Source organism: Peromyscus leucopus, chromosome 22 (assembly GCF_004664715.2).
Source record: "Peromyscus leucopus breed LL Stock chromosome 22, UCI_PerLeu_2.1, whole genome shotgun sequence".
In the NCBI taxonomy this organism is placed as follows: Eukaryota; Metazoa; Chordata; class Mammalia; order Rodentia; family Cricetidae; genus Peromyscus; species Peromyscus leucopus.
Window position 1 is genome coordinate 16,700,045 of NC_051081.1, and position 13,085 is coordinate 16,713,129.

At 48.2% G+C, this 13,085-nt stretch overlaps 1 protein-coding gene across 1 annotated transcript in view; it reads right to left on the reverse strand.

Annotated features, from left to right (window-relative positions):
* The window catches only part of Ppp1r21 (protein phosphatase 1 regulatory subunit 21), a 64,469-nt gene extending 51,720 nt beyond the window's left edge, over positions 1–12,749 (reverse strand). Inside the window, exons 1-2 of the mRNA XM_028893063.2 lie at positions 12,513–12,749; positions 287–355 (exon numbers count right to left, since the gene is read on the reverse strand). Of these exons, the coding sequence (XP_028748896.1) occupies positions 287–355; positions 12,513–12,569 (126 nt within the window). The 5' untranslated portion in view covers positions 12,570–12,749. The remainder of the gene's footprint in view (positions 1–286; positions 356–12,512) is intronic.
* Between the last annotated feature and the right edge of the window lie 336 nt (positions 12,750–13,085).

The window sequence follows — 13,085 nt, forward strand, 5'->3', positions numbered from 1 at the left end:
CTGCCTGGAGACGGCAGAGACAAGGCTGCGTTCATCCAGATGGATCTGACTCTGCAAAGGCCTTGAACTACAGAAGAAATGCAATAGATAAAGTCACTATTGGTCTACATTTTTAGCTAAGGAGACACAAAAGACACATACCTACGGAGGAAAGTCAGACGCGGCAAACACTCTTACCATCCCTACCCCTAGTAAATCAGTGGCAGAGCTGGGGAACTTTATCCCCCAAACCATCTGCTTTCCCAACATGAAACAACCTTTGCTACTCCAGGTTCCCATTGCATACCTTTAGAACAGCAGAGCTGGCCTGCTCATCCACAACGCCTTTCTTCAGGACCTGATTCTGAGCTCGAAGCTGGAAACAGAAAGTTTTAATATAAAACAACCACTTACAGCAAGGCAATCACAATTACTTCATAATGAAAATTTCCCACTGAATAACTAATACCCTCTCATATTATATGTACATCTGTGTGTGCATGAGTGTGTGTGAATGAGTGTGTGTTTGTGTGACAACAAACACTATTTGCCCCAAAGGAAATACATATAATAACTTGCCAAACGGAACACAGAAGACAAGTTCTCTAGTGACAGAAACCTAGTCACTGGCACATCCGTGTCCCCCGGGCTGGGGCGGTAGCTCTGTGGCAGGGTGCTTGCCTAGTGGGAGTCTCGGGGCTCATTAAAAAGATAAATAAGTAAAATAAAAATAAAACCCAGGTCTCCGGCCTTTATATAGACTTATGTTCTTTACAAGTCATGGTCCTGAATTTAAAATGATACAATAAAAGAAAATGTGGGGCTGGAGAGATGGCTCCGCAGTTAAGAGCACTGACTGCTCTTCCAGAGGACCTAAGTTCAATTCCCAGCACCCACTTTGTGGATCCCAGTCCCAGGGCATCCAGTGACCTCTTCGGGCCTCCAAGGCTACTATACACATGAGTCTGCATGCCACAGACACATACATGCAGGCAAACACTCATACCCATAAAATCAAAATCAAACTGGAAAATAGAGAGGAAACGCCGTTTTCTTGAAACTCTGGAACACTGTTGATTTGTAAGACACCAGGGAGTGAGTGACAGGTTAAGAAGAGAACAGAGTGGAGGGCGCCAACGGACTCCAGGGACCTGGTGCTCAGTACCAGACACGCAGCTGGCGCCACCACAGGAATGCCTCCAGAAGAGCAGGCTGCGGTCAGCCATCGGCCGAGGCAGGCTCAGTTTTTAAAATCACGGTACCTCCAAACCCCGTCTACACACACACAGTCAGTAAAGTGCTCGCCTTGCAAACAAAGGACATGAATTCAACTTCATGAACCCAGGTTTTGGTTTTTGTTTAAAAAGAAATTAAAAAGGCGGCGTGGTGAACTGGGGAGTTGAAGACCGGTCCATCTCTGGGGCTTGGTGACCAGTTAGCCTCGCCTGCTGGTAAGTGTGGGCCAGTGAGAGACCCTGTCTCCACAGCACCTGAGGAGTAATGCTGAGCTTGTTCTCTGGCCTTCACACACACACACACATCCCCTTGCATTACATCCCAAGTGCCTTCCATGTGTGACATCACACGGTGGTGACCTCATCTCCACTTGAGAGATAAGGACACCAAGTCACAGAAGAGCAAGATGGCCTCCTGAGATGAGGAGCCCGGCAGTTCTGACTCCACTGTTACCATGCCAACTCTGTTCCACAGAGCTGAGAGAGAAAGGTAGGCTGGTACGATGGACCTTCTCCTTGGGTAACAAGGTACAACTTGAGCTTTTCCCCCCACAGTTACCTTTTAAAATGTGTCACTGTATCACAGTTATTTACTCTGTGGTGTGTGTGTGTGTGTGTGTGTGTGTGTGTGTGTGTGTGTATGGGTGAGTTTGTGTGTGTGTGTATATGGGTGAGTATGTGTGTGTGTGTGTGTGTGTGTGTGTATGGGTGAGTGTGTGTGTGTGTGTGTGTGTGTGTGTGTGTGTATGGGTGAGTATGTGTGTGTGTGTGTGTATATGGGTGAGTGTGTGTGTGTGTGTGTGTGTGTGTGTGTGTGTATGGGTGAGTGTGTGTGTGTGTGTGTGTATGGGTGAGTATGTGTGTGTGTGTGTGTATCGAGCTTGTCAGCAAGCCCACCTGCCATGACTTGCTGGGCCATCCCTGGCCCTGTCATGTTATTTATCAAATAAAGTAAAGCAGCAGGTAATTTTCCACTTGTGCCTACAGCTGTGTGACCACCACAGGCCGGCTCTGGAGGGTCAAACCCTCTCCACAGTAAGAGGAAGTGTTCTCAGCAAAGGACACAGCACAGTGGGTGTAAACACGAACCCAGTGTGGCCGGAGCTCAACACAGACCCCGAACAGCCGTTTCCTCTGAGAAACTGAAATGGGATCATTTATCTATGAGCTTAAAAAAATCTATTTCACCAGGTATTGCTGGCTCCCAGATCCCACAACCTTAGTGGCTGGGGATCGAGGGTCACAAGATCAAGGGCAGCCTGGGCTGCAGAGCAAGCTTGAGGCTGGACTAGTTTGCAGGAAGACCCTGCCTCAAGTTTAATGAATGAATTAATTAAAATTCTATCCCTGCCCAGCTCAGATCTGTCTCCTGAGAAAAAACAGAGGTGACTCTGTTCTGTGCCCAGAAAATGGGAATACTGAATGCTAAATCTTCTTGGGGGATTTAAAACAAAACGGGAAGTTTAAGATTAGAAAGAAAAGACAAGCATCTTTCCCAAAGGGACGTGAAGAGGCACAGCTCACAGCTACAGCGGGAGCACATCGGAACCCAGGTCCCACTGCTTACTAGGCAATATAAACGGGGTCCGCACTTAGACGGCCGAGCTCCAGCCACACAGCTGCACTAGGAGCGAACACATCCACCCTACTCCCTTCTTTCCTAGGACACGGTGAGACCGGAGAGGAAACTACACGAGAGCTCCTTGGACAGTGTTCTGCAGAGGGAAGCGGCGATCTCATGACGAAAACGGACTCACAGAGACTGTTCTTTAAGGTGTGTTTGCCCATCTATGACATTCTGCTAAAGGATATGAGAGAGGGAAGGAATACAAGATAGAGCTGCTGTTTGCAAAGAATTTACTGTTTGCCCGGGTGGTGGCTCACACCAGTACTCCCAAGCCACAGGCGGCTGAGGCAGGAAGAGTGTCTTGAGTATGAGACCAGCCTGTTGTACAACAGTGAGTTCCAGGGCGGCCTAAGTGGGCTATAGGGTCAGACCATGTCTCAAAAACAAAACTCTAGGACTGCAAGGATGCTGTACAATTGCAAGGACCAGCGTTCGGATCCCAACATGCACATAACAAGCCAGGCACCCCCACTCACTGTACCCTCAATTCTGAGGGAGGGCAGAGAAGGAGGGTGGCTGGGGTCTGCTGGCCTCTGGTCAGCTAAGGAGATGCAAGCGCGAGACTGTCTCAAAGGCACACGGAGAGTGCCACAGGACACCTGACGTCCTCTTCCGGCCTCCACATCTGCACCTGCTCACACATGTGTACAAATAGACTGATACATATGTCTCTCTAAAATGTATCTAATTTAAAAGGAATGCTAAAACATTTTAAGATAATTAGCAATATTGTATTGTATTTTGTCACTTTTTTCAAAAGTGTAGGCATAAAATTTTTAAGATGTAACTCTGCAGTTAAGAGCTCTTGCTACTCTTCCAGAGGACCCAGGTTCCTGGTTCCCAGGGCCCAGGTCAGGTGAGTCATAGCCCCTGATAACTCCACTTTCCAAAGGATCCAATGCCCTCTGGCCTCCAAGGGTACCCAAACACATACAGCATATGCCACATAGACAAATACACAAAATTTCCAGAAATAAAATTATAAAAAATCTAATTCTTTTTTGTTGTTGTTTTGGTTTTGTTGTCATTATTGTTGATAATAATGTTTTTGGAGACAAGGTTTCTCTGTGTAGCCCTGGCTGTCCTGGAACTCACTCTGTAGAACAGACTGGCCTCGAACTCACAGAATTCCGCCTGCCTCTGCCTCCTGAGGGCTGGGATTAAAGGTGTGCGCCACCATCGCCCAGGTAATTCTTTCTTTTTTCTAAAGGACTTGGCAAACTAAGGTCTGAGATCCAGATGCCTGCCACCTCATTTGAGCTTTTCTTGGCATGCAGCCATACTTACTCCTTTATTTATGTACCACACACAGTGGAAGCGATGGGCAACTGCATCAGAGGTCACAGCATCTCGGGACTAAATTATTTACTATTTAGCTCTTTACAGAAAAAGTCTGGTAACCTCTGCTCTAAAAGTCCAAGAAGGGAAGCACTGCTTTAATATTGACTTCCATTATGTAGCTTTCTACTTCCTAAGTGATAGACACCTCTGCGGACAATGAACTACCCGCCTAGCAGGGTGAAAACTTTCAAATCACACTGCCAGAAAATAGCAATAGAGTATCGTGTAGTCCAGGCTGGCGTGGAACTTGCCTATAACTGAAGATGGCCTTGAACCCCTGCTCCTCCGACCTCCACCTCCAAACACTGGGATTACCACACCCACTTCGGTCTCTAGGTGTCATTTCCGACTAACTGTGGGTTAGCATATCTTCTCTGTGTGGTATTTATAAGTTCCTAGTGACTGCTTGACCTCATCACTTCCTGTTCCATCAGAACGGCAGAAAAAACTTAAAACATAATAAAATCTTATTGTTCATTTCTAAGATATAGTGAAGACTATTTGGAACAAACTGAACAGACCAATTCGTTAAACTGTTAAAGGGGGAGTTTTCAAGTGACCGTGTGGCATCCAGTCTCACCGATTACAACAAAAAGGATCTGCATTTTCCCTTGGGAAACACTGCTTGCTAAACTGGCAACTCAAAGTGTGGCTTCTGTGAAACTAATAACAAAATTCCCATTAGAAATACTTGTCTAGAACAGTGAAGACCAGAGGCACTACGGTTAGTAGCCCTGGACGCTCTCTGCACGCCAGTACTACTGAGTAGTGCTAGTCACTAGTGCAGCTAGTAAACCCTGAAAGCCACGCCCAGTCGGGTCCTTCCGACTCCTGCTCCGTCCAGCCCACATTCTCCACCTGTTTCTGTTTTAGATCGTCACATGACTGCACCCAGACACCAACACTTGTCGGAGACAGGTACGGAGGCTGATTCACATTGATGCGATCGAGAAGCAACTGCCCTGCCGTCTCCGTCACACAGGAAACGGCCCTAAAGACAGCACAGCCTGGTGCCCAGCCGCGGCAGCTCTTGGGTGAGGTCGGGTGGAGGAGCAGTATCCCTCAGTGCCCCTCCGCAGTCTTTTAAAAACCTCTTCTCACTGCCCACCCAGATCCTGATTGGGTTCATCTCAACGCTGAGAGCCTGGCTCTCCTTCACTGTGGCCAAGCAAACCCTAACGGTTCTGCGAGGCCACTTATCACTTCTGGCTCTATTCCTGCCGTAATCTTTTCTTACCCACCTTCTGGGACCCACAGTGAGCTTGCTCCTCGGTTCCTTTGGTAACTAGTAAACGGTTTTGTCTGTGTTTTGTCTTAACTTTACTTTTTAAACCTGGAAAGTTTACAGTTACTAGTTTCTGTATGTTTCTGTCTGCATCTCTAACATACCAATGTAAACCTCTTCATGGGAGAAATCATAGTATACACTTCTGTATAAATCCTGCTCACAACGAAAGATCAATGCCGTGGATAAAGAACTCAATAAATATTTAGCTAATTATTCAAATAAACTCCTGTAGGGGTGCTAAATGTAGCGGCAGTAAGACGACGCCATCGCTTGCAGTCCCTTCCCAAGGCACTTCCCCGCGTCCTGCTGGGCATTAAGCCGAGAGTGGCCATAAGCCAGCTATGACCCCACATGTCATCTGACAACCTCTGTTAGGACCACAGGCCCGAGAGAGGGCTGGGTGACTTCACAACCACAATGACCAGAAGGCTCTGAGGAGAAGAAATGAGTCACGCACGTGGCTCTTCCCATGTAAGCCCCAGCCGTGGTCTATGGCAGAACCGTTCTTCCGCGGCTACTTTGATGCAGGAGACATTCTGACATTTACAAATGGTTTACAGCCCTATAAAATGAACTTTAAATATACAGCTTTTCTTCATCACAAAACAATGTGCGTAGAAGACAACCCTAAACCTCATCACAACCCCGACGGACAGTTTGTAAATACTAAAGCTTTGTGCAGGTCCCAGGAACAGTGTCTGGCCAGGATCCCAAAACTCAATCCAGTCCTTACATCTGACACAGTCTAACCTACTCCCAACAATGCTGGTCTCTCTCTGACTTACTGAGTCTTCCTACCTCAGAAGTACAAAACTGGGGCAGGTACAGACTGTGGACCACTGGGGAGCAGGGCTTATTTTGTCTGGTAAAGGAAACGCCTCCTCTCAGGCACGCCTTCAGGTGGAACCCTTTCTTCTGGCCCCATCTTCATGAAAGAAAATGGGCTAAGACAAAACTCCCACGAGCAAGCCCTGCCAGTTAGCGGCCCCTCAGCTCAGGCAGAGGAGAAGAGTGAGCCAGACCTTGTCTTTTCTAGAACATTTGGTCTTTGGATAGCTACGACGGCAGCTTGGGAGCGAATTTCAGGCCTCATCCTGGCCGGACTGGGCCAGAACTTGTCTTGGGCGGGGAGGTTGTGGAGAGGAGTGTTCCACTGACTAAGACACATGTGAGGTGCAAAGCCAGGGTTTCAACGATCGATGTCCAACAGGGTAGCTACGAGCCATGTGCGCAGCTTTTATAATTAGTTAAGATTAAATGAAATCTAAAGTTCAATGCCTCAGCCTTGCTAGCTTTGTCTTTGAGTGCTAAGCTTCTAGACATGGGACTGGTGAGATGCTTCAGTCAGTAAGGGTTCTTGCTACCAAATCTGACGACCCCAACTCCATCTCAGGAACCCACATGGTAGGAAAGAACTGAAAGCTATACGCCATCCTCTGACCTCCACACATCCACTGTGGCACATGCATGCGTGTGTACCCATGTACACACATACTCTCTCTCTCTCTCTCTCTCTCTCTCTCTCTCTCTCTCTCTCTCTCTCTTTCTGTCTCTCTCTCTCTCACACACACACACAAATAAATAAATAAATAAATAAATAAATAAATAAATAAATAAATAAGTAAGAGTTGATTTCCACACATCTGCTGTGGTACATGCATGTGTACCCATGCACACACATACACTGACGCACGCACACACAACAAATAAATAAATAAATAAATGTAAATTAATTTCCACACAGGCCGCCCTACTGGACAGCAAGGAAAAAGAGCACTCCCTCCTCATGCAAAGCTCTTCCCACAGCACCAAACACAGAGCTGTCCCACTTTGGCCACTGAAACCTACACATCAAGATTATAAAGAAATGGGCCGGGCGTGGTGGCACACACCTTTAATCCCAGCACTCGGGAGGCAGAGGCCGGCGGATCTCTGTGAGTTCGAGGCCAGCCTGGTCTACAGAGTGAGCTCCAGGACTGCCAAGGGTACTACACAGGGAAACCCTGTCTCGAAAACAACAACAAAGAGCAGGGAAAACTGGTACTGGATTTTCATGCAATCCAGACCAAGGCTATTTCTCTTAGAGCTGGTGATTCATCAGGTTCCACCAAGCCTCATCATCCCAGAGCAAACTGGACCCAACCTGGCCCTTCCCCAAGTAGCTCTGTACCAGGAAACACGGCTGAAAGGTTCCCAAAGGCCATCCCTCTTCATAAGCAGGCGCATCAGTTGCAAAATAAACTGCTAGGAAAATAGTGTTTGGCTTCCCTGCTGGTTCTGAAGACTGCAAAGAGCTTTGAAAAGGTAACTTATCAGAACAAAGGCTATTTTACTGATAACATTCTTTGAAAGATGATCCTCAAAGTTTATCATGTGTTCAGGTTTAGAGATTAAATGTCCCCTAAAGGTCATACGTAAAAGCTGGTGTCTAGGGTAGGCCGGTTTTGTTGTTGTTGCTGTTGTTTTTTGGGGGTGCTATGGACATTAAGAAGTGGGTCTGGCAAGAGGTTCCCAGGTCATGAGGCCTCAAAGGAATGCAAACCTGGTTTTTCCTCTGCTCCTCTAAAGACCCTGCCGCTGCGTTCACCACGTGCCGAGCAGGTGCTCACACTGAGTCTGTACTACTCCATCTGGACTCTGACCCTCCAAAGCAGGGAGCTAACTAAGCCTTATCCAGGTCACCTGCTTCCTGGGGAACGCTGCTGTGGCAACAGTTTACTAATACAGTGTGCATTCAAACCACGGAGGTTTGCCACCACACAGACTGCTGGGTCCCGCTGCTGGGTCCCGCTGCTGGGTCCCACTGCTGGTTTCAGATTCCGCAGGTCCAGGGGAGATTCAGGAGTCTGTATTTCTACCCCATCCTCAAATGGTGTAGAACTGAGGCTTAGACTCAGCATCAGTACTGGGAAGATCCCGAACCCTGTTCAAGCACATACCATGGTGCCAGGCAAAAGTGCTCTTTCAAGGAAAGCAGGCTGGAATAAAACAACAGGAATAGCATTCTTCACCTCTTTTCTTCATCAGATACACCAGAGAATCACGAGAGCAACAATGGCAAAGGAAAGGGTGAGCACCGTATGGTCTTTTATTTATAATATATAATGTGGGAGCTGGGCCTTCATTAGCTTTCCCTCACATCTCAGAGAAGTGGCTTGCATTTTTACCTGCCCACTTCAAAAACCCTCTGAAAACCAACCTAGACAGATCTTTTCCTTCCCCAGAACTACTGAAGCTGTGGTCAGCCTCCCATGATTTCAACTGTCCACTGGGGTCTTCATCTCCATTTACACTGATCCTTCTGGAACCCTTTGTTTTAGCAACATGCTCTCCTTACAACTTTCCACTGCCCTGGTCTCCACCACTGCTCTGGTCTAACAATATTCTCAGTCTCCCTCCACAGTTATTTAAGAAGCTTAAGGGAGGGACTCCCAAAGCCTCAACCCCAGCTGAGAAGTTACTGGCAACTGATGGCTGAGGGGGAAGGCCATCAAGGGAGTCAATTTTCTTTGGGGCAATGGATCCTATTAGGATGCTTGGGCTCCAATGAATGGTCCAGCACCTTGTGCGTGCAGGCAGCTCTAACTGGACTCAGTGAGGACTCAAAAGACAAGAAGATACAAGGGGGACGTGTTTGGGGACCAGAAGGAGAGGAAGAAGGGAGTGGGGACAGATATGATCTAGATACACTGCATACGTATATGAAATCGTCAAAGAATGAAAAAGTATTTTTTAAAAAAATCTGCTGTAATCCTCTGTATTTCTGTCATTGAGAACTTTACCTTACCCCAGTCTCTCTGAATACTCCCATAGTTTACTTCTGCATGTGTTTCATTGCGATGTTATTCCAAAACTAACATCACTCTTGAAAAAAAAAATTCTCAAGGGAAAATATCTGCCCATGCTATTGAGTAAGGAAAGAACCCCCCTCCCCCAGCACAGGCTGAGATCTGCTCAGAGGGGATGGGGAGGAATGCAAATGTCCTGGTTCCGGAATCCTGCCTGCTTCTCTCCTTTTCCATAGTAACAGGAGATCTTTTTCCTTAGCATCCTAAATAAGGTAGAAGAACAATGCAAGTAGATTTCAGTATCAGCCCACAATCTGTGTACCCAGGAAGGCAGTAAAAAGGTAAAATACCTTTTCAGTGGGCACAAGGCCGTCAAGGGTAGAGACTAATCCAGAAATTGCTTTGCACTAGAATTGAGACAGGAAAGAAGTCTTTGACCAGTATCTGCCTACGTGTGAACATTGTGTGTGTGTGTGTGTGTGTGTGTGTGTGTGTGTGTGTGTGTGTAGTGTGCATGTGTGTGTGTGTGGTGTGTTTGAGACAAGGTCTTACGTTGTAGCACAGGCTAGCTAGCCTGGAATTCTCTATGTAGGCCAAGGCTGGTCTATATAGAGAACTCACAGCAATCCCCCTGCCTCAGGTTTGAGCCACCTCACCCAGCCTCTATATTTCTATGTTCAGAAATGTCCATGACAGTGCAAACAAAAGAATGAGATGATCTGGCCCAGCAGGAGAAATGACCCCCAAGTCCAGCCTTAGTGGCTCCTCTTCCTGGCACATCATTCCTACAGGTGTTCCCCATACCCACTTCATAGGAATATTTAAAAGAACTAGTTTTTGCCTCCATTTTTAGCGAGTTCATCTCCATTAAAAATTTTTCAGCAATTATCTTCAACATCTCCTCAAACTAACATATGAAACATGCAACTTTTAACATGTCCTGCATCCCTAAATTCTAAGTCTACATTTTAAAACGCCCCTTTGCTCCCACCTGACCCTCCTTGGGTAGTACGGTCAATCCTTGACAACCCTTCACCTCAGAACTCTACCGACACCAAGTCCTGAAGGAAGACCCAAGGAGGAATGGCATATGCTCTCTTCATGTCTTTGCTGAGTCTGGTGCTATAAACAAAGCAGGCCCTCAAAAAAGAGTAAGCTAAAAGTTATTTTTAAATCAAAACTCCTCTCCATTCCAGTCACTAGCTTTACTTAATCCTACATTTTCTTCCCAGTGTGGTCCAACAACCTAAATCCCTATTTCAACCTATCTACCATATAGTTACCAGCTTCCTTCCCAAACATACTACCACTCCCTCTGGAAGATGGCAAGATGACTCAGTCATTAATGGCACTTGTTACCAACCCTGATGATCTAAGTTCAAATCCTGGAACCTACAAGATGGAGAAGAAAATCAACTCCCAAAAGCTATCTCCTGACCACCACACACACGCATACACACACTAGTAAGTACAGATAGATGGATGGACCTTATTCCCACTGCACACATCTTACCTGACAAAATCCACAACCTTCATGATCTGACCCACCCCCTTTCATCACGTTCCGCCATGGATCTTAAGGGGCTCTCAGGACAGCAAACCCAGGCTGATTTCTTTACATGGGGAGCTACCACCTTCTCCAACACCCTTCCCTGCTCCCCTTATCTAAGTAACTTCCACGCTTACCCAGTGACCTCTCCTCTGTGCTGCATTGAACATCACTTGTCATACAATATCGTAATTATATACCATATCTGAAGAGTCTATTAAAAGTGATTCTGCAGCTGGAACTCTGGATCACTCAACTGACCCCGGCACACTGTTTGCAGGGTGCACCTAGGAACATGAGTTTGTTATGCTTACATACCCAAAGAATAAAATCTTTCAACTTCTTTTATTACTTCAGGAGCTGATAGAATTATTTCAGCAACGCGGCCACTGCTCTGTGCATTTCTGGAACTACTCACTGGCCATTTGGAAACCCGCCTTTCAAGCTTGTTTACCCTCCAGAGATGGAAATCGGTCCCCTTACTTTATATGCAAGAAACATTTTCAACCAAAAATAGTAGTGGCAAACTTGGGCACTGCCATCCTCCACCCACCCTCCTTCATCATGTGGAATTGTTCCAAACTTCTGGCTCTTTCAAACAAGGAAGTCCCCCCTCAAAAGACAATTCACTATCTCTGACAGTGATTTCAAAGGGAAATACAAAGGGAGGTTGCCCATGGCAGCAGGACTGGGATAAGCAGAGCATCACCAAAGGCTCCCCTCTGATGCTGAAGACTTGAGAGTTCATGTTTAGGTGCAGGTTTCATTTTTCTTAAATGTTTCCTTGCTTAATAAAATCATAAAGGGGTGGGGTTTTTTGGGTTTTCCAAATTATAAGAGGGGCTAAACCTTTTCATTAATTATATGAATACCAAGATAATTGAGAATTAAATACGACCACTGAATCACTTCCAAAGGCATGAGATTCTGCTTTAATAACTTCACTAGAATATTCTTAAGGCAGAAAACCCTACCCAGAAACTGCACCACCCTTATCCAAGAAAAAGGTTTAACCATCTGAAAGACTAACACGACGGAGAACCAGGTCCCTATTTTGCATAATTCTGTACATAAGGAGAGCCTGCTGAGCGCACTGCCCCATTCCAGTAAGGAAGATACAAGAAAAGGGGCACGGCCCCACCACCCGAGCTGTCAAAATTACAGGAGACAACATCTGTATTCTTGAAGCACCTGTCCCAGTAAACATCTGTATTCCACAGCACCCGTCCCAGGAAAGCAGTTTACACGGATGACACCCACTATTACCCTCCCCAAGTGATATGGAAGCAGGTAAGTATCTTTATCCTTAGACCATCCCCTCGGGAAGGGAGAATGGTGCTCTTCCCCATCACTGGGCTGGGCAAACTGAGGAAGCAGCGAGCAAAGGGGTGGTCCCACATTCCTCCCTTCCTCTCACGCCACCACCAAAGACTGAGCCCCGGATTTCTGTCATCCCACTTCCAAGCCGGCTGGTCCAGCGAGAAGAATCAAACTCCAGCTCCTTTCTGCAGAGACGCACACGGACCCAGACACCGCCCGGCCCTATCTCCCTGGAGCTGCAGGTGGAGGCACCGTAATGGTGGAAGCAAGGAGGTGGAGAGGCGAGGAGGAGCCCTCAGCATCCCCCACCGTCCCGAATTGCTGCCAAGGCTAGCCGAGGCCGCAGGGCCAGGGGACCCCTGACTCCCCCACCCACGATGGGTACCTTCGAGTACTCCTGAGCCAGCTTCTGGTACTTCCCCTGCAACTCTGCGGAGGCCATGGCCTCCCCCGCCCCGTCCAGGCCGGGCTGCCCGGGCTGCTGAGCCCCGCCCCCCGCCCCCGCCCCCGACCCCACACTTGCTCCTGGGCAGGGCTCAGCCAGCTTCTGCGGCTCGGCCGCCGCGCCTCCTCCTCCTCCTCCTCCTCCTCCTCCACTTCCGGGTTTCGGGGCGGGAGGAAGGCGGAGCGGGCCCGGGGGCGGGGCGGCCGCGGGGGCGGGGCGACGGCGTCTTGACGTCACCGCCCCGCCCCCCGCGCCCCAGTTCACGCCTGGGCGGCCCGGCCGACGGGGCTGTGCTGGGCCGGGCGTTCGGCCCGTGGTCCGAGGCGCCATCTTGGGCCGGGCGTCAAGATGGCGGCCCGGCGCGGGGCGGGCGGGAGTCCCGAGGTAGAGAGAATGGGGGCCGGCGGAACGGACGGACGGAACGTTCACGGGGAGCGACAGGGAGTGTGGGGAACTGAGAACCGGAAGGAGAGGCATTCTAAGAGCCGCAAGGGTTCTGGCTACCCTGTCCCG